General features: G+C 39.0%; 1 protein-coding gene across 1 annotated transcript in view; it reads right to left on the reverse strand.

Annotated features, from left to right (window-relative positions):
* Positions 1–18,010, reverse strand: part of MTMR10 (myotubularin related protein 10) — a 42,494-nt gene extending 24,484 nt beyond the window's left edge. Inside the window, exons 1-4 of the mRNA XM_072869148.1 lie at positions 17,545–18,010; positions 16,048–16,108; positions 2,976–3,112; positions 1,774–1,846 (exon numbers count right to left, since the gene is read on the reverse strand). Of these exons, the coding sequence (XP_072725249.1) occupies positions 1,774–1,846; positions 2,976–3,112; positions 16,048–16,108; positions 17,545–17,604 (331 nt within the window). The 5' untranslated portion in view covers positions 17,605–18,010. The remainder of the gene's footprint in view (positions 1–1,773; positions 1,847–2,975; positions 3,113–16,047; positions 16,109–17,544) is intronic.
* Positions 18,011–22,670: the final 4,660 nt, after the last annotated feature.

Consider the following 22,670-nt stretch of genomic DNA (forward strand, 5'->3'; position numbering starts at 1 on the left):
TCTTGTGCACCTGGCAGAGCATGGGAAGCTGAAAAGTGCTGGACTTAGTGTAAGCACTGCTTAACAACAACTAAAACATCGGTGTGTTATCAACATTATTCTCATACTAAATCCAAAACGCAGCACCATACCAGCTACTAGGAAGAAAATTAACTCTATCCCAGCCAAAACCAGGACAGGCACATAACTGTTGAGTGATTAATTGACATAGCTGCCTGGTTGCAGGTATTTTCTGGGTTAAACTTAAATACTTCAGGGAACTCAAGACAAGTGTTTTAGGACACCTCCAGCTATTCACCTTCAATATAACAGCCATCAAGCAACCTCCTCTGCAGCATGGGTGAAAACCTCCCCTTAATTCCCGTTAGTAAAAGCTTATGCTTCACTAAATTTAGGGTAAACCTGCGTAACAGAAGAACGAAGAATAATCTCCTCAAGTGTGTGGCAGGAAATACTGCCTCCTCCCTCTAAAAAGCTTCAAACCTCAATGGAAAAAGCTAAACAGAAAGGGTTCCTAAAGAACTTCTACCATTCTTCTAATGAAGCTGCAAATGCTCATGCTATTTGACAGTTCGGGGAAACATGCACAAAAGAGTAATCTAGAATCTGTCAGCCCTCAAGTTTCAAAATAAAAGCTATCTGTAGTCCTCTCCCATTTAGGAACAACACATGTCATGTGAGAGAGGACATAATTAATAGAACTATTATTCGAGGCTGGCTGGCTTTTCCCCCCTATTTAGCAGAATTGATTATATAAGCATTTGTATAAGATGTTAAATAAGAAGATTGCAACACCCCATTTATAAACATCTCTCCATACAAAAACTGTCATTAACAGATTTGTAATACTGCTACTGTTTTGTCACTGCTACCTGGTATTCTTGAAAAGGGGCAATAAATGTGGGCCAGTACAAGACCACATAACAGGTCAATAGCACCTCTTCATTTAAAAAAAAAAAAAGGCATTTCTTCATGATGTTCTTCCTCAGATATACATTAATCTTTTCACAGTGATTATAACCAGCTTCCAGAGTGGAAATGGATTATTGGATAACATTGGGCACTCAAAACTTATAAGTAATGATTTAAATTACCTACAGTCACAAAACCAAGTATTTAACAGTCCATGCCGTAACCAAGACTTGAAAAATTATCACTTATATGAAATTCTTTAATTACAAGATGAAAAACATTCTTAACAGGTTAGCCTAAAGTATCCACCAAATCAAAAACTGATTCTTCAAAGTAAGTATTTGATAAGTTATTTTTTCAGATTAAGATGTCTATTGTCATTTGTAGATTTTTGAGGACCACTAGCTACTAACTTGATAAGAATTAGATAAGATTGAAAACACGAGCATTTATGTTGTCGGATATCCCAGCTATGTGTAAATTGTGTAAGTGACATGCTTTTTGCAATTTAGTGTATTTAAGTGGAAGAAATTTAGATGCTTGAATATAAAAAAGTTGCTAGCAAAATTTTGTACTGCTATAACAGGTGTCTATCCTAGAACACCTGTTGATTCAGTGTTGTAGTTAAATTTAAAACCAATATAAAGACCCAGCTAAATACATCTCCTGCATGGCACCTCAAGTTTTATTCAGCTTAAGGCTTTTATCCTAATTTTAAATAAACCAAATTCTTCACATCAGGAAAGATTAATGATGTAAAACCTTAGATGTCAACAATTCTGCACAACCTAAAAAGCAGTTAACAGTTTTGAACTGAATAAGTTTAAAGCCTGTCATCATACTTAACTATTTTTGACATACCTGTGACAATCTGCTCAATGCATGTTAGTGGGACATCATGTTCACCAAGGAGGAGGTTTTTATAATGGAATTTCTGAAACACATGAACTCATACTCATTAATTGCAGTTCTGCAGTTCACAACCAGCTATACAGCACAACTTTGAAGAAACTATGATAAAAATCAGGCATGCCTAGACTTTTCTGACATGTACCACCCTTGCCAATTCACAGGCAATTAGAGGCTGTGGAAACAGCTTTCTCGTGCTGGTGAATGCACACCAAACAGTTTAGAAACCCCAGTGGAGTTTGCAAGATAACCCCACTACTTGCACTGAATTTACTAGCCTCAAAAATTGCTGGTAGAAATTCAATACAATTTTAAGTGTAAAATATATACATATATATAATATAAAAAAATCCAACTATTACTGTAACCATAGAAAGAAAAAATATTAATTCAGCTTTCAGAAATAAGTTTTGACAACTACTTCATGTCAAAAATTAATTTTTTGAAGTAGCTTTGGTCAAACTTACTAACCATTACTGAGTAAGCGCCTATCTACTTTCAGAGCTTTGCACACACCTAGTTAACGGAGTGTTTCTTTTAAAAGCCCAAAATGAAACTGAAAACTCTGCTGAAAATAACATACAGCTCACAACTTGGATTTCCAAACCGTACTGTAATGCTGTGCTGTTCAAAAACTGATTGAGGTTTTGAATGTCACATGTTCTGCTTTGACAAAGGCTTGGCTTCTTTCTCCCCTTTTCTTGTTGCTTCATCTACAATGAAAACTCATTTCGTGGTTACTTTGTCCTCCGTCAGTAATGCCAATAAAACTTGGACGCATTAAAGGCTTTGCTGATCTGACGCTTGTCTAGTGAAAGGAACATTTGCAATTATCTTCAAGGAGGAAGATGTTTTTATGTAATTCCTGCTTTGCCTTTTGTAAAACCACTTCCCAATGAAGCCTCCATAAACAGAGGTAAATAGAGCTGGCTGTACTTCCATACCAAACTTGCTCTGTCCTGATATTCTCACTGAAGGGATGGAATAGCAACACATTCAGAACAGGACAGTGGAACCTCATCATTTAGCCTGCTTTGTTTTAGAAGGCGTCTCATATTTGCATCAGATATGAGATAGATTCACTACATTCTAATTAAATAAATTTTACTTATCACATTTGTTGTCATGATATAGTGACGTCAGTAATAACAAACCTGTAGTGGCATTGGGTCATCCGTAATAAAGGAAATCTTGAAGTTAGTGCAAACCAATTTGCCCCACAGGTCATATTGACTTGTATCTGTTGCGATGCATTTTCTTACAAAATTTACTTCATTTACCACAATTTCACCTAAAACAGAAAAAGGGGAGGGGAAAAGACAAGCCTATATAAATCTTGTAGGTACAACAATTCTAAGTCTGTAGTACCAAGAAACCCCTAACTCTTTACCTGTTTCAAGTTATACACCTCTTCTGGGTAAACCTGGAGTTTAACTAACACCACTCTGGTGGAAAAAGAAAACTACTGTTCCAAAATAGACAATATTGTGCAGTACTTAAAAGCAAAAAAATTACACACCACTTTCCTTACACCCAGAGATCAAAACCTGCAATTCTTCACTATTAAAAATTAATTGGTTTGGACAACACTGTCTTTTAAACAAAGGCATCATTCATGTACTTCAGCTAGTATTTATTTTAAAAACTGAAATTAGCTGGCTATTGTTAAGTACTTTAGAGAGTTTTATGAGCTTCATGAATTCAGAATAATCAGTCCACATCTAGCTTTGCATTTATAAACAGATTTTCAGGTGATTTCATAAAAGAAAAAACAGAACACAAACACATTAAACACTCCTCATAATTTCAAAGTTTCTACTGTGACCATCTAATGAAGGAGACCAACCATTTCCTTTTGCAAAACAGAAGATCCAAATGAAGAAAGAAAAAAATTATGCTAATTCATCTGGGATAAGGTATGAAATTAAAAAAGCATACAAGCAAATGAGACTGAAGACCATTTAAAAAGAAAAAGTAAATCACTACACATAATGTTACTTTTTAGTTCCACGACAGAGGTTTCTGAAAGCTAAATAGTAATTACATTCTTACTTCAGGAAATTAATTTGGTCATTTATTTTACTCCTGTATAGGGCTTTTGCTTCTGTCATCAGATCAACCACCTCCTTCTGCTGCTGTCTACCATAAATAGCATGGGAGAGGAACTGTGTTCAAGAAAAGTGTAATTTTATACCAGCTGTAGGTTTTTGTTTAAAAAAAAAGACTAAGGACTGAAGATTGCTAAAGCCTAATTTGCTTGTAATAGGTTGGGCATATTTAGTCCCAGTTGTCCGAAATGTCATCCTGGAGTGTCCCATGCTTTGCAAGAAAACAGTCCATTATTTGGGTGACTATAATGGCATTAATCAGTTATCTGTACACCCAATGAATATGGATATAGCTTTGAATAAATCTCCCATCTGTCTTCTGATCTAGAGAAGATATTTTCCTAAGGTAGTTATCACTGCACCCAAGTAACAATACATTCAAAGAACTGTCTTTAGCATTCCAAATGCTTGAGTGGAAACACATCTTTTGCCAGTCTTGAGACCCAGTCTCTGCACATGCTCCTCATCCTAAGCTATTTAGCTAAGCTGCCCTACTAGCTCTCTTGCCCCTAATACGATTAGGCATCATCCTGGAAGTCACTAAGAACAGCAGCAGAGTCCCTGGGTTTAGTTCAGTTGTGACAAACAGCTACAAAAATTTTTTTAGACTAACTTTGTAGCCTTGAGCTGGCAGAATTACATTGAGTATTCTGGGACCGTTTGAAGATGTAAGGGGACAAGTTTCGTTGACCTGTGGTCATCATATACATGCATAATCTATGCCAGAAGAGGCAAGTTGTGAAAATGCTCTATAGACAGATATGCTGTAACTTTAAAGTCTTTTCTCAAACATTACTAAACTGCGGTTAAATAAGCTTTTGAATTTGGAAAAAAAAATATCTGATCCTGACAGCTTCAGTACAAATAGTTAAAGTTCAGCCAAGGCCACAGCAATTGAAAACAATGTCTTATAATGGGGTACATGAGAATGACAAGCCCTACTTCTATTAAACACTGTAATGAAAATGTTTCAATACTTTTAGAAGAGTCTGGCCTGAAACTTCTTAATGCCCAGCATTTTTTCTAATAAGCTATTTGCTTAAATAACTGCAAAAGCCCAAACTGTATATTAAAGTAATTCCTTCTCACAGTTGGTGTTAATCTTCAACTATTCAATGTCAAGTTCTCAGTCACACTCTGTCTGTGAAGCTTCCCCTCTCCACAAAGTCAGTTGTTCTAAACCTAAATAGTTTTTATTCTTCCCTCTCTCAGTACCTCCAGTATATCACTGCATTTCTAATAAAAAGATATAGAGAGCCAGATACACCATGAAATGAAGTGCAACTTCCATAGGTTATTTTTTTTCCATATAACATTCTCTTATCTGTTACCAAGAGTAATGTTTTTTAGTATCACACAGGAGACACTCTAGCTAAAAGCACAAATTATTGTTACCAAATTATTTCAGTACTTCATGTCTTTGATGCTACAAACCAGTAGAGAAATGAGAGATCCATGCAAACTTCTTCAATTTGAATTTACTACAGTTTAAAACATGCCTGCTGCATCATTCTCTTTACCAAAGCCAGTCCTTTTTACTTCCCTCCTCCATTCCTCATAATTGTGTGGTTACACTACCAACATGTTAATACTAATCCTATTTTAGTGCAACTGCATTTATTCTCATTTCATCCAACACAAATACATTCCGTATTTTTTGGCCTAGCTTCTTTGTACTCAAGTTTACAGCCCTAACACAGAACTGTCAGTTTTGAACCTGAGTATTGTAATATGGCAAGACAGAAAGTGCATGCATACCGATTTCAACCAAAGGGTTTAAACATTTACAATGAAGTATGAGAAAGTCTGCAATGCAAATTTAATAGATGCAGTTTTCAAAAGCCTCTAGAAATGGAACTTTTTTTTTTAAATGTAGGTTTGGAATTTTATATTGATCCAGCTTTTATCCCTCATTTGGACGTCTATAATGAGCAATATAAAAAGGTGCAAACCTTCCAAACTTAACTCAAATTTAGGAAAGTAGATAAACAATGTAAGTATGTATGTATTGGTCTTGCACAATGAACCCTTCTTGTATTTGTAGTTGAGTAGGTGATTTTTCTATACAAGTGTCAACAACAGAGCTATTCAGGGATATTACACTGCACATTTTTACAATGTAGCTGCTGCTTTTTTCCAGTAAACAGTCACAAGCTGTTCCAGACAGGGAACAGCAATCAACACTTCCATGTGACTCGAACAGTCAAAGAATGATCTCAGGAGACAAGAGCAGTTTGTTTAAACTCTGACAGGAAACCAGAAGAAAAATTACAGGTTGCCACCCTTACATAAAAAGCCTAATCATGCTTAATAAAAATATTTCTACATTGAATACATGAATCACAAAAAAACACAAGAGACTGAAGGGTCTATCTAGCTAATACACCTTCCACTTAACACGCAGCCTCAGAAACTGCTAAACTTCAGAACAACTCTGCTAAATCTCCCAAAAGCACATGCAATTTGACTGTTTTGTATTTTAGATGTTAAGAGAATTCATGGAATATATCTAATCCACCATAATGCATCAACCACTACAATCCAAATAAAATTCAGAAAGCAGAGCATGCACGCATGGGAATTGGAAACAGAGGCATGACTAAAAATGCTGAATTCAGTGATCAGCAGAACAAGTGATCAACAGCTATCACAGCTGTTGTGCAACAGCACCAATTTTGTCTCCCCAGCCTGCAGTCACACTAAGTGAGTCTGGTCTAGGCTTCAGGGCAACTTATTTCTGCAAAATTTGAAAACACAATCCCTAACCAGTAACATCCTAAAATAAAGGATGTTCTGCACCATTTTGCCTACTACTGCACAGTATTTTTGTCACTTTTGGTGCCATGCCCCACAGGATCACATTTAATTGTTTGCTATTTGGGCATTTAATTGTTTGCCATTTTAAGATTCTGTATTATCTTAGCTTAAAATTCAAGAAACATACCAACAAAGAAAGAGACCTCAAGTGATTTCCAGGTTTTCAGCTGCCAAACCCTTCTATCCAAAAGAGTTTCTAGCACAGTTCTGCTGCCTGTGAATACAGAAGGAATCTAGCAGAACAGCATATCTTTAAACATTAGTTTTCAGGGAAGAAGGATGACTGAATACCATCTAGGACCACAACCTTACTAATGTACGAGGTGAAACAGACTGAACCGTATTCAACAAATCTAGCAATACTGACAATACAAAAATGCTGCACAATGAAATAAAGTAGCTGAGCAGTTTACAAGGTGACATATTTATACTGTATTGTGTGTATATATATACACACACATTAATACATACACAGAGCGCACATGCATATATACATGTGTTAAAATGCTAACATACAATACTTCTAGCACATTAAGAACCTGATACTTGCTAGAGGCAATGAATGGCTGAAATCAGACTCCATAAATGAATAATGCAAATCCTACAGGCTCACGAAGTTTGCAGGTACCCTACATATTGCTAAGGGAACTTTTTCAATGCTGTACTAGAAGCATAAGAATATATTTATTAGTATAAAACTTTCTTTAATGAGCATTGAAGTTCTAAATCAAAATCTGAATGTTTAGTGTACACTCAAGGTCTAATAGACATAAGGACAATAGAGGGTATTAAGTACTTTACGCAGTCATATAATTCCTACCTAAATTCATAAAAACCTAGCACCTGAATACACTTAGGAAACTAAACCTCTGTTCCTCATTTATAATGCTGATAGCGATTATACCCAATTAAGACAACAGAAAAACAGCTTGTTTATGTGAAAGATAGTCTTAAAAGTTCACAATAGAAAAGCTAAAGTTAATTCAAGTAGCCATTTAACCATTAAAAATGTCCATTAATAAGTTCACTTTAGAAAGATCTATGTCTAAAATTGCTCCAAAATGATTGGCAAATAATTAACTTTCGTAAATTTCCAAGTAAGAATTTCCAGTAAAAACTTCATTAATAAGTAACTGAAATCTAGAACATCTTCACCCATTTAGCTGCCTTTTCTTAACTGTTCTCTTGTAGAGACAATACTAAAATTGTATGAGTTTATTAGTATGCGCCAAGCATTTAGATGTAAATGTCTCTAATCCACTTCTAAATGAATCTTCTGTTCAGTGTGCTCAGCCACTTCCAAACTTAAGAAAAAAGTATTTGTAAGCTCATGAAATAATTATCTTTTATCTCTTTTCTGATTTTCCTGAGCTCTTACAATGTATTTAAGGATTTAAGGTATGTGAAGACAAAATGCTGCACACTAGTGTAGATATCAGCCAATTTTTTTTCCCCCAACTATTTTCCAATACTTTCACAAATAGTTAAAAAACAGACTACATTTAATTTTCTGCACATCTGCAGAAAGCAAAAAAACAAAAACAAAGTAAAAGTGTTGTTCCAAAAGGACAGCTCAATACTGTGGTTACTGGGGAATGAAAAACAATTTGGATATATTCTATTTGCATTAATTTTTAATAGGAGAACCTGGAATTTCTGTCAAAAACAACTCTAACCACTACTTGGAGAGTGGTGTGTTTTAAATGGACAGTACCAAAAGAGCTTACTTTACTAATCCAATTAGAAAAATTATTATATCATATATGAATATTATACAGTTTTTCTAGAGTGCTAACAAACAGAAAAAGAGAAAGAGCATAACAAGAGCTTAGCTAAATTTTAGAAGTGCTCAGTAAGGAAAAAAGTAGCAAAAAAAAGTAAAGACTTCTTGGTAAAAGCCTTCAAAGAACAACTATTATTTTCCCATGCACAATAACAAGATTAAAATCAGTATTTGTCCAATAATGGCTAATTTTTGTGAACACTGTAAAAGAAATTGACCACAGGAGGGATCTGAAAAGATAACTGCTTTTCTGAACTAGGATGGGATGCTCCACAAAAGCTTCCAAAAATGCAGCGAAGGACACAAGAACATAGAGCAGGCAACTAACAGGAGTTCACATGGCAAGAAGGGAACATCCATCATAAGCAAGGCTCTCATTCACAACTAGATCCAAAATGAAGTATTACAGTAGATGAAAAAGGTGATCATGCTTACAGAGTTGCTTTAATCCAGCAAACTTTATTACCCCAAAGTGGAAGCAGTCCTATATTCAACATGCATTGCCACCTCAACCCTTGTGCTGGCACTGACATTTGTGAAAGACTTTTAGTCACATCAGAGAATTGATCCAGTTGAAAATAATTCTAACAATGTATTTTTCTTCCTTTTTTGTCAGTCTTGATTTCATCTGAATTAGCCCTCTGATCCGGCTTATTCTTTGGTTGCACAAAAAAGTGTCAGCACCAAGTAGCTAATAGGAACACACACCTGTGATGAGAAAAATGGAATAATAAACAGCTCCTCTTGGCATCAGCGTGTATTTTTAGGCCAAATTAAAATAACCCTATCACCAAAACCTCCCAAAACAAGTTTTAGCAATGATTTGGTCAGAGTTCTGTAACATGACCAAAATAGACAAGCCAGTAAGGAGGGAGAGTGTTTTGTGTTTTGCATATTTTTAGTCTGGCTACATAAACTACAGATTCCCAAAGCCTGACTTTGCCTAAACAATATAATCAGTAACAATTTGAGAGGACTGTGGTTTTCAGCCTGTTATTTTATAACTATGCCACCAATACAAGTTACAGATGCCATTCTGAACTTGTAATATATTACTCGGTCTAGCTTAAATTACTCAGGTTTGGCTTAATAAATAAATCAATACAGAAATACATGTTCCTTAGAAATTAGTTTGCTGAATACTTACTTCATTGGAAGCAAATATAATTGCCAGGAGACAAAAGCCACAGTAGTTTGGTCAACTGACAATTCAGAATCTACACTAACATTTTATCCCCTTTCTGGACTTTAATGACTTGTGGCATTAAATATATGTAGGACAGAGTGGGCAGAAACCAATTACTTTGGAACTGTTTTGCAGAATGCACATGCAGAAACAGTAAATTATTTAGTTTTAAAGCATGTTCATCCTTCTACCTTTAAAGAAGTATTTCAATATTGCCCTACTGCTAATCTGTTGCAAATAGGAAAGTATTTTTGTAGGTACTTACAAATACTTAAAATATATTACTAGTCAGAAACTTTAAGAAATGCCCTCTATGTATTCATAACAAAGAAGGCAGAACAAATTCAATCCATCCAGTAAAATCCACTTGTAGGACTGTATCTGGAACTTAGATTCTACATGCAGACTGCCTTGGTAGTACTTATATCATGCCAATCCTTAAAAAAAGCAAAACCAAAAACTAAACAAGCAGTTAACTGAACCCAAAGCATGCCTGAAAATTTACTTTGAGTCAAACAAACAAAAAAAGCTATAATAGAAAAGAGTATTTACTATATACTTACTGTAAGTGATGCCTCATTTACTCTAAATATAAGTCAAATGCTTAGTTCATTTTTAAACTTCTTGCAGTATGAAAGAGTAGTTTGCAGAAAGCTACTGTTTCAGATTTCAGATCTAGAATTTGAAACTCTCATAAGTTATTTAAATAAAACTTTTGGTAATCTTCTTGCTGCCAATCAAAAAAAAAATTTCTACTTCAGAGAAGCTTTAGGGGACTGTATTACTTTCCAAACTGCCATTCTTATTTTCTAATCTGGCCATTCTGAAACGTTGAAAATAATTTCATGCTCTTGTATGACAACGATTCCTGAAAACGAGTAGAAATTACAAAGCTATTTCACTTACTTGTCTAATATCATACACTAACTTTAAAAACAAACAAACAAACTTTTACAGTACCATTTCCATTTCAAATAAGAAACGATACAGGGAAAAACCCCTAACCCTGCAATGTGTCTTAATCAGCTGTGCAATGAGTAAGAGATCCTTGGCTAGCACACCACAACACTAGAAATGAGAATCAACAACTGAATATGCTTTGGAAACACTAAGAAACTGACTTCATACAAGTTCTATTCAGTTATTATCAGCATTGATGGGCTATTGCTACTCACCATCAACAGATGAACACCCTCAACAGATCAAGCAATACCTACTTGAATATCAACAACTCATTCCAGAAATATACCTGGAAAAAGGCACTGACAGTAACAGCATTACTACTTGTACAAAGCAATTAAACAATCCCAGTTTCCCCTTTGAGGTGTTGAACCAAAATTGATTCCTAATACACAAGGCAGACCTGACAAATCTCTGGGGTTACGCATTAACCTCACTAACTTGGTCCCTATTCCTTACCTGCCCGCGCCCCCCCCCCCCTCCCCCCTGGGTCACAGTGCTGGCATCATGCTCTCACACTGCAACACCATGACCTCTGTTCTCCAGCTCTGGGACACCACAAACCAAATGAAAATGCCAAGAAAGAGGCGCAGGGGGGCAAAGCAGTCAGCAGTGAACATACCTAGAGTAGTAATGCACAAGCATGCCTCACCAAAAAGTGTACTTTCCTTCTCCTATCACAAGATGTGTTGCAGCTGCTCTGGAACACATGACTTAATGTACTAAGGATTTGCAGAAAGCAGGAAAAAAAAAAGACCTGGGAGCTAACTTGCAAGAGAATCAGACACTTCTAAGAGATTAAAACTTTCCATGATACAGTCTTAAAAGCCTCCCACAATTAAATTTCTACAGTCAGTTGCCTATCGAAGGGCACATTTATACAAAAAAGCAAACCAAAACCAAAAAGCAGGTGGTAACACCAATTAGACTGGCATTATTAGATAAAAGCCAAATATCTCTAGTGGCAAAAATCTCAAACACAATATGTAATTCCACCTCAACGAGAACACAGCCACAATTGGAAAATGTTCAGAGGTAAACCAAAAGGATGATTAAAGATATGGAAAGCTTCCTTCTTAGGACCAACTAAGACAATTAAGCTAGAGGGAAGCAAAACAGAGCGGACATCTGACACAAGTCTGAAAATCATGAATCACATGGAATGGGGGAATACGGCTTGATGTTTGCTGTGTCATACAAGAACTAGGATTTATCCAAATAAACCAGATGGTAGTAAGTTCAGAACAAACAAACAAAGGTAATTTGTAACAGCATATAATTGAATTGCTGAACTCCTTACCAGATGAAGCTGTGGGTGATAGAAGTTTACATGGCTACAGAAAGCAATTGGTTAAATCCATGTAAGAAAAATCCAGCAAGAGAAATTAAATATGATAGCACTGTCTCTATGATGCTCTAACTCCTCACTTGCCTCTCCCCATTACATTACTCTAAGAGGAAAGTCCCCATGCCACACGTTGAAGGGAGCAGAAAGGGCAGAACAAGCAGCTGGAAGTGCTGCTTGTCCTGTTCTTTCTTCTTCCTACATGCCTGCCGGTGGCCACCGTCAGCAAGAGGTGACATCTGACCCAGTCCAGCCATACTTATGACCTGTTTATAAACCCACCATGGGTGTGACCGCACACCAATGATGGCACTGAAGTTGACTTCTATGATCTGACCATGAAACACGGTACAGACACAAAACACTATGAATACCTGCTTTGCAACAGCAGCTCACCACCAATGTTCCTTTAACTTGCCTTAACATGAGCAAGTCTTAAAGATAAAAAAATACTATTCTTATTCAGTTTACTTCTACCATTTTACTGGATAAACTTTTAAAAACAAAACCAACTACACCATTTCTAGCTGTTTTGTAAAAACTTACAGGTAACAACTAACTTAATCTACTAGCAAATCAGTATACGGAGGAACACTGAAATAATTACTGCAAGTGGGCATTAAGATTCAGGAGGAACAATCCTTTTCTCACACTTAATCAGATGTTCCATAATCTCCTGCAGAACATCCTGTGTGAGCAAGTGAGAACCTTTTTGCCTGATCTTGCCTAAACCACGGTGCAGCACTGCTTACAATACAGACACTGGACTGGTTCATTATCCATCCATGTATTGCACTTCTCTGCACACTGCTTTGCCATTCAAATCATTAAAACACACACTGAGTTACATTCCAGCTGTACAATTTTTCTGAATGCTTAAGTTGATGTCTCAAAAATGCTACAGACGTTGTGGAAAATAGGCTACAACTGATTACCAGAACAAAACACACCTTCAAGTTTAACAATTTTAACTTCATTCTCCCCTAAAGTACACAAGCTAATTTCCTACTAGCCAGGCAAGGCACTTTAACAGACTGATTGGTAGACTACCTGCTATATCTCTATTTTTCCTCTTTGACGTGCTTATTAAACAAGCTATGCAAACAAAGGGGAAAAAAGTGGAACTGTTACACAGGCCAACTCTTCAACTAACTCTGCAAAACTCTTGATCAGAAAACTATGCTAGGAGAACAGAACTGCAGAAAGAAAAAGAAAACATTTTTATAGCTCCATCTTAAACCTATATCATGTGTTTTGGAATGAAATTATACCAAGTTCTATAAAATTATTTGCTTTTCCCTACTGCAGTATCAGTGTTGCCTATTACAACCAAGGTTTTTACTTGCTTTAAATAATGTTTGTTGCTTTTCCTAACACAACACCCTCCTCAGGGCACACAGTTCCATGAGAATCCAGGCTTTTGTTCCAAAAGCTGAAGACATGCGTCTCTATTCCTCTGGCAACAGAGGAAACTTTAAAAACAAACTCTACAGGTTAAAAGTTTATTCCAATGTAATTTTTTTTTTTTTAAATAAAAATCTCCTCATTTTGTAACCTGACTCATATTATTTCCACGTCTGGAACTCCCTCTCCTAATTTCCACTGCACAGAATTACAAGTTAGACAGTACGGTATTTAGCTACTTTGGAATTTCAATTTTTAGTAAGCTACTCCCTCAAAGCGACTATGTTTTAGGAATCAAAAGCTTAATGCAACTATTTACAGTTTTCAAAGATTACTAAAGCCAGTAACTGCTTGGGCTAATATAATTTAATTCCAAAAGAACTCCTTAAAAACTCCACCAATTAAAGAAGCATAATAAACATTCATAATAAACCGTTCCTGAGAGCAAAAGCAATTTCACACAACTATTAAGGATAGGATATTAGGAATACCATACTCAAAATGTACTTGCAAGAGAGTACAAGTCAGCCATAACATAATTAAATGAGTTGGAATTTGGCCAGAAACGGGTTATGACAAATCCAAAAGCCAGTCTATCCAACAGTACAATGTGTACTTGTTTATACACTTTTCTACTGTACCATTTGATGACAGAAACAAAAAAATGTGTTTAGGCCAGTGCTTAAATGAAACTCTTCCTGTTTAAAGTTAAGTAATTTTTAAAAAGTCATTTCTAAACTCCCCCCTACCCTCACACAGGCTGATGCTCAAAAAAATGAAAAGATTTTGTCAGAGCTACTCTGTGGCTGCACAGAGCAGTGAATTTTATTATGAAATAATTCAAAATAAAACTTTAGAATTATATGGTGGTGGAAATTTTAATTCTGTGGTGAGTCATACTCTTTCATTCAGTTTCTATATAACCTGCAGCAACTTACTACAAATGTCCCAAAAGCCATCAAATGCTGATTTCAAAGATAGTGCAGACAAGGGAAATGATGCAAACATGGGATAAATATAAGCCAGTTGAGAAAAAACAAACCCAGACAGCACCATTTTAAGTGTACTTTGGAGTTTCACAAATACAGAATGAACCACACTGAAAAAAAGATACTGCACATTGTTTTCTATAACTGCTCATGCACATGTCCCACAGTAAAGGCAAGATGTGTTACATTTTGAGAAAAGCAATCTCGTACTGCCTTGCACTGTGGAATGTCTCAGAGAAGAACACGCAGTCACTTCCTTGTGAGTCAAAGACCTTGGATGAATATCAACTGCAACATAACCAATAAGATGCCAAGTAGTAAGCACAAGTTTTGCAAGCACAGAAATATAACTGTATTTCAAATACTGAGCAATCTTAGCAATGTATTTTAAGGTATTTATGCCTCAAGCAAAATCTGTATTATTTTGTTTCATGAAGAGTGTCAGTCAGCTATTACTTATTCTTTCAGTTGAATCTCTTCCACAATATTTCAGCCTCTTAAGCTTAAAGTACCTCACTGGACCATATCACATATCAGTTAGTACTGCTTAATTAACAACAGTCCCATATGAAGCAGTGACTGAAATAATTTTTTAAAAGTAACTTGTTTATTCTATTGATCACTTTGAAAGTTAACATGTTTTATCAACTTAGACAACATGATAGCAATAGCTTCCTACATTAGGATGTACGTGTGTGTAAATTCATATTTGTTAACATATAATCTGAACACTAAGAAAAAAATGCAGTATACCATTGTTTTAAACTCAAAATTACCCTTAGAAACAGCACGCCAAATTTATTACTGTGATGTACAGTTTGCAATGAAAGTAATCTTGAGAATAGTAGATTGTTCCTCTGGTATCTGAAAAAGGCTTTTAGAAATCCTCATTGATCAAAATGTCATTTACCAAAGATTATTTCTTATATAAAATATGGAAGTAATGAATATCCTACATTTTTATAAATATGTAATTATGAATAATAATAAAAACATTGCTTTTCTTATCCACACACAACAAAAAGGTTATTCTGCATAGATTTAAAGACACTTACAAATTCCAAAATTACGTAACAGCTGCATATTCAGTAAGAGTAAATTAATAAAGATGGCATTAGAAGTTTTCCAATACAGAAGTCAATCATACCTACCTACTGGAAATTCTATGAATATTTTCCTTTAAAATAACAGAAGACACACACTACGGTAGTGGGTTCTGCACACAGGTAAAAGTCTGACTATCTGACAAAAATATAGTTATTAGTAGTCTTCCAAAAGGTGTCATAAATGTTACAAAACTTACAATGCTTTCATTTCAAACACTCACAACAAAACCAAGACATTATTCTACACATACTAAAGCATTACACAGGCAAAATTGCCTATGTATTTATTTAGTGTTTCAGGCAGGTTAGAACAATTTTCTGCCAACACAAATATCATTAGATTTTCCTACTTAGAAATTATATTCCCTCAAGGAGCATGCTAAGATTAAAATATACCAAAATCAATAATCACAGTAAAATAGGGAAAAATATTTACATTTTACCAATTCTATTATAATAAACAAAAGAAACAAAAGGCTTAAATATATCTTTGTTGACGTACATGTCAAATTCCCGATTTATGCCTACCTGGCAGAAGTACTGGTTCCAGTTTTTTAATCCTTGGTTCTGACGTTATATGGTCTTCAGCCTGAAGGAAAAAAAAAAAAACCTAATGTATTTAAGAATCAGAACTTTACAGTCAGACACAAGTCTGATCTATTTAGGCAAAGGAGAAAGAAGTTCTTTTAACTTAAAAAGCTGATCTTAAAGACCTAGGATCCAATCATAGCAGCAGTTTTCTGTAAAGACACTAACATTTTTGTGTACATTTAGCTTTGTACCAGAAGAATAATATAATATTTAAAGTGCTAACGTTTAACTAGCTGTGTAACCTAGGCTATAACAAGTCACAGAATGAACAAAAACCAATTTGGCTTGACATTCCATAAAGGCTCAAGTCCTACAACAAGCTTTACACAGATATGGACACTCAAGTTTGCACAAAACTCTCTACCAACTTTTAACATGCATGACTTTCCAACATAGGAAAAGTTTCCAAAAAACCCAAGGCCTAGAACACATACATGCCTACCTGCATTTTAATTCCAAACCTTAAAAATAAAAATACTTCTATAAAAAGACTGCAACCTCTAGTGAAACAACAACGCTTATGGTTCCTACACTGACAGTAATATCACCATTTCCCAGGACCAGGAATATCCAGAACTACATTGCATCGACATTTCACTTTTACCAAGAAATTGCGAAAAAGCAAAAATGAGTCAACATGTCAAACGTGTTGCTAGAAGTGGTCCTGCCTCACATTCTGTCAAGTGCACACCCAGACGACACAAAAATCCTGGTGGTTCTACTAGATATGCTTGATACTATATACACTACCTATAGTATTCTACTATATATACTTGATTTTCTTATTTATGCTATCAGCCAAGTTTCAAATGTGAAACGATGGCTACAGTGAGAGTTTAATTGTTTGCATAACAGACAAGCACCAGCTGTTTTCTCCTCAGAGTATTCCACAGTGCAAATGCAGATAACACTGATCCCACCCAGCACAAAGAGGAAAGCGAGCCCAAACACCTGAAGCATTATTCATAACTTTCCAAAATAATCTCACATTGACCGTTTTTAATCAACACGAGACTTTATTTTGATAAAGGTTCTGCTCCTCGACCAAAGTTTGGGCTTGCCACCAGCATATGCTCACTTTATGTTTGCGTGCGACTTCAAAGACCAAGAGGCCAACAGGCTGCACTTCAAACCGACTGCACGGCTTTTGTTTCCCCGTGCGACGGAGGATTTCTAGGGGCTCTTCGGAAGCCCCTCCAGAGACGCGTAGGTGCTGGCTTACCAACCCCGCCAGGCCGGTAACCTCGAGGCGAGCGGGGGAGAAGCTCCGGGCAGAGCCCCGGGCGCCCCGCGGGCCCCGCTCCGGGCCGGCCCGGCCGCTGCCGCGCCGGGAAGGCAGCCCCAGCGGCGGCACCTCGGTCAGGGCCAAGGACGGGGCCAGGGCAGGGAGGGAAAGAGCCAAGCAAGTGGCTAATGGAAATAAAAGGCTGTTACCTGAGGCAGCGGCAGAAGGTAGGACTTGAAGGTGGGTTTAGGCTGCTTGAGAGAAAACATTGTCGCTGCCGGCGGGGACCTCGGCGGGCGGGGACGGAGCGGCGGGCTGGGCCGGGCGCAGGAGGCCCCGTCCCGCGGGGGCAGGGTGTCGACGCCCGCCGGCTCAGGCCCGGCGCCCCGCAGCCACTCGGGGCTGCGCGCTCCCAGTCACACGGCGGCGGCCCCGGCGGGCGGGGGCGGCCCCAGCGCACCCTCCTTCCCCAAGGGAGGAGTCAGCCGCCTGAGCAGGCCCGGCCTGGGGCTGCCGCAGCCCTTCATGGAGCCCCCCGCGGCTCCCTCCGCCTCCCCGCGAGGACGGCCGCCTGCCGGCCCAGCGGCTCTCTACCGCCAGCGGCGGGCAGGCGGCGGTGGCCCCGGCGAGCGGCAGGCTGAGGCGGGCTCTGCCGGGGCGGCCATATTGGGGGGAGCGAGGGGGCGGGGTGAGCGGCCTCCGTACGGCGGCGCGGAGGGCCCAAGCGGCCACGGCCCGGTAGGGGCCGTGAGCCCGCGCCAGCAGCCGAGTAATTAACGTTTTGTCCACTTTTAAAGGACACTTCCTGAAACAGCAATTACAGCCAGCACTGCTGTTTCTGACCAGACTGACGGTGGGTTTAGGTTACCGAATCTTAGCGATCCCCTGGGGGACCTCGCTCACACCCCATCCCCTGTCTCGGGGGTGGAGCCTCCCGAGGGCAGGCCAGGACCCCGCGGGAGGGAGCTGTTGCTCGGCACTGCCTCTGGGCAAGTGGCGAGAAATTGTCTCTCTTCCTGGCCTTCATGAGAGAAAAGCAATCACAAATACAGGGGCCGGGGGGGGTGGTGGTGGTGGTGGTGGTGTGGGATATTACAATGAGGACTGAAGCAGAAGATTTCCACAGTCTGGCCCCTGAGCCACTTGGAGACTGTGAAACCTCTGCACGGGGCCTGCAAAGGCAGGTTTTTATTGCGACCCAGGGTTGTCTCAGATCAGCAGTAAAAATCCAGCTCCAGCATGAATCAACTACTGCTACCGAGTTCTTCTTACTGCCACCTTTTATACGAGGTGTATCATGTCACAGCCATGGCATCTATGTGATCTATGGGTGAAGCCTCCAGGCTGCTGCCGCACAGTCACCCTCTTGCTTGTGGCTGCAACTGTGCTGACTGCTGGAAGTGGATGCAGATCTAACATGCGCGTAATTCCCTTTCCTTAAGCTTTCCAGGCACTCACAGATTGCTCACCTGAGCTTCTCTAGAACATGGAAATAATGCAGTTTCCCACCTAAACTGCCAAAATCTAACACTGCTATCTCTTTTGGTAAGTAGGAAACTGAGTAACTACTCACATTTGTTTAGTGGCCCTTGGCACCCTTAAAGGTCCACGTTGCAGGTATTCATGTGAGCACTGACAGCAATGAACTTGGCCTCCACAGTGGAAATACCTCCTACAAGAAGCAACAGTTTGGATGGAAATGTGGTTTAATTGAGAGCCCTGGAGTGGGACCACAGGGGTCCGTCAGCTGTGAGACCTAAGGAAGGGGGAGAGTCTGGGTTCTCCTGCTGGTGGTCCAAGCACAAAGGAATTTGGTAAAACCAGCCAGGCCTCTCCGGAGTTTGAAGCCAGGTCTGATGCATCGGGTAGGGTAAGAAGGGCTGCTGTTTCCTGTGCCTGCTGGTGCTCCCCCCACGGCTGGTGCACCGTAGCAGTGGTTCCAGCTATGAGCCAATTGTAGTTCACTGCAAGGCCCACGGTTTAGGGGAAGAGTTGAAGGCCAGGACCTGCTAAACTAACTGCTGGTCTTTGGGCACTGCAGCCTCAGCTTATTAAAAAGCATAGTTTTGGTCAGCATACTGTCATTTTTCTGTAACAGCTCACATGCAAGATAACATCAGTAAAGGCCTGCTACAGCACAGTAGTGTTGTAGCATCACCATGACAAAAATAGTAAAGAACTAGAAGATTCCAGAAAAATGGACACATTTTTAGACACAAAATGACACATGCACATGAGGCGTGAGCCGCAGGGTCAAGGTCTCCCCTTACTATCAATAGGAAGCACATTACATTGCATTATAGCCCCTGGGACTTTTTGGTGAAGTCAGAGGGTGGATGTTCAATGAAAGAACAGACTTTAGGGCACAATCTGGATTCCCCGACTTAGATGAGATGCCCCACTGATGCCAGCAGGGAGGGAGGTTTGAACAGTGAGGAGGGAAACAACCCACTGGCACCTGCCTAGGTTGAAGAAAGAAGTACGTGTGCATACGTTTAAAGCTCTTCAACATCCCAGGGGAAAACACCAGCAAGCACCTCCATAACAATACACTACTCTTGGACTTGCAAGTGCAGAAGATAAAAACAATCCCATTGTGTAGTTCTTTTAAAACAAGTGCACCTCCTTGCACAAGAGTCCCATCTTATTTGGTGTTGGCAGACAGTTCCCTTCACTTTATCCTGTATTTTCACATATAAGATTTTTATTTTATGCTGCACACATCATTGTCTAAGTGGCATTATTCAGCCTGGCAGGGTTGCAGGCTCAACCCCTGTCCATTTTAGAGAGTGCACTGTGCTGTAGAAGCTGCTGGTGGTTTAATGCTGAGTGCTTGACAGTGCTGTGAGAGAGCAAGCCACAGCTCCTCTCCTGCTGGTGACTTACCCCTTTCACAAGCTAAATCCCTTGGTTTGATAAGTGACAAATACTGTGGGACTTGCCCTCATCTTTATTCTTCTTTAAAGTTTTTTTGTTCATATTCAGAACATTGTTGAAAGAAAATTAAAATCAGAAAAGGGGGAAGAGAAAGCGAGGGGGCGAGGAAGGCAGAAACTGCCCAAATCATCTAGGCTTGAAATAGCATTTAACAAATTTGCCAGTGATATTAAAAATGACAATTATTTATGCTACATCAGAATTACAAGAGTGTTTCTGCATCAGCATAGAGCCTTCTGAGGAGTGTCTGCAAATGCAATCTTACTCTTGAGGGAATCAGCATAGGATAGCACAAATTTCCATTAAGGACTCCACTGACAAATTTAAATTGCAGTGCTGTTCTGAAAAGGAACAAACAAAATCAGAACTAATCTCTCAGTAAACATAAGATCACAAGATTTGTGAGGATTGTTGTTGGAACTGGCCAGAAGTTGCCACTGGAAGAGTTTTATGCCAGTGGGAGGAGAAAGCTGATTTGACAGAAGTGAGTATTTTGGAGGAGCAAGTTAATTCTGTCACAACTTGCAGCAGGATACAAGCACGCAGTGCAGACAGGCAGAGCAGGACAGGCAAGTAGGGCAGGGTAGGCAGGCTGGGCAGGGCAGACAAGGCAAGAGGGCAGGTAGGGCAGGTCAGGCTAGGCAGGCAGGCTAGGCAGTTGGGGAGGGAGTGGTGGGCGTGGGTAGGACAGGCAGGGCAATCCTCTGGATCCCCTGACTTCCTTTTGGCAATGCACCCAACTGCCTGCCCATCTCCAACCATCCCAGCTTGCCTCACTTTTTCACTTTTTTTCAAACAGTTCTGCTAAACTAGAGGTTTCTGAGAATGCCTTTATTCTATAAGAACAGTCTTGAAAGAATGGTGGGAAGCTAGCTATGCAACAAAGCCAGCTGAACTGAAAAGACTGCAGATGTCTATTTTTATTCTCATTAATTTAACAAATATAATTTTTCACTCAGTGCAGTTATTTTCCTTGCCCCAACATTAAGTTATTCAGTGGTATCTCCTGTGTGCTAGACTGACCAGGACCCTTACACTTGTCCCCTGTCATGGCCCTCCCAGAACGAGCTTGGCCTGCTCTCCTAGTGGTATCACACCCTACATGCTGTGTAGCAGTTTCCTGGGGCCTCTTTTAACATACACTGCAAATTGTTTGTAACAGTGAAGATAATTATCTGCTTAGCTATGGCTATGGTGCATAACTTGCTGTTATTTACTGCACATCAAATTAGGTATCTTCCTAAAAGTTCCAGTACAACCTCACAAGACAGCTCTGTGGTTGGGGAAGTACTTTGTCTTGTGCAATGCATGAGGGCTGGGGTTAAATCAGAAAAGATTTTCATAATGGTCCCTTTTGATCTCTCAGCAGATTAGAGAATGGCTTTCATTAGACATGTTCAAGAACAGGTTAGACCACCATCTCCCACTGATGCTACCGACATTGCTGAACTTGCCTCAGTGTAGATGATCTCTTCCAGGCCTGTATTTCTATGGCAACTTATGTGTTTTCATAGCTTTCTGAAGAATGGTTCAATTATTTGTTTGAACTCCAAGACACAAAGACGTACGCGTTGTCTAATTTCACAGCTGAGCTATGTGCCCAGAGCTACAGAAGTATGTGGCAAGTCTGCAAAGTCAGGGATTCACTGATGAAAGTCTATTTTTCACTGAAAGCGTTACCGTTTATTACTTTACCTGGACACCTTCCTACTTGTGCGCTCAAATACTTTGCACACCCAAGTTGCCTCTGCCTGCACTCAGAAGCTTGGGACTTTTGCTGGGGACTTGTGAGGAAGACAGGCCTACAGGTCTGTATTACCTCTTCTAGAAGAAAAACATTATGCATTAAATTTATTAAAGAGTTGGAACAAAAATCTCTTTCCTGAGTGTCCTTGATGAAGATCCAGCAGAAGAATATTTAAAATGTGATTATTTACATAAAACAGCAACTTGGATAGTCTTGGCCAAAGATATACAAAAGATATAAAAACTATACAAAGGTTTTAGTTTCTTGAGGTATCTCAGGAAAAAAGCCTCCTTTTCAAGGCACATCTGCGAAGTGGAGGTAGTATTCTCCATGTGGAGATTTAATGACGTTGAACTTTGCTATGTTACATAAGGGTACTTTCTTGTTAATCATTATGTAGGTATTACTTGCCTAGAGTTATTTGGAGCTATTCGGTGGTACAATGTTCCACCTTGGCTTGGGCTCAGATTACCAGTGCTCCTGAACTAGAATCCAATCTTTTTCCATGGCCATTTTTGAAGGCTGTTGGTCTGCTCAGATAATAGTTTGCTGAGCATAGCAGTCCAATTAGTGCAAAAAAAGGGAGATCCTTGCATCTAGAATCATGCAGGAAGAAGCACTGTGGTTTCGTAGGGGTTTTAATGTTGTAGA

This window comes from Ciconia boyciana, chromosome 8 (genome assembly GCF_034638445.1).
Source record: "Ciconia boyciana chromosome 8, ASM3463844v1, whole genome shotgun sequence".
NCBI classification, from domain to species: Eukaryota; Metazoa; Chordata; class Aves; order Ciconiiformes; family Ciconiidae; genus Ciconia; species Ciconia boyciana.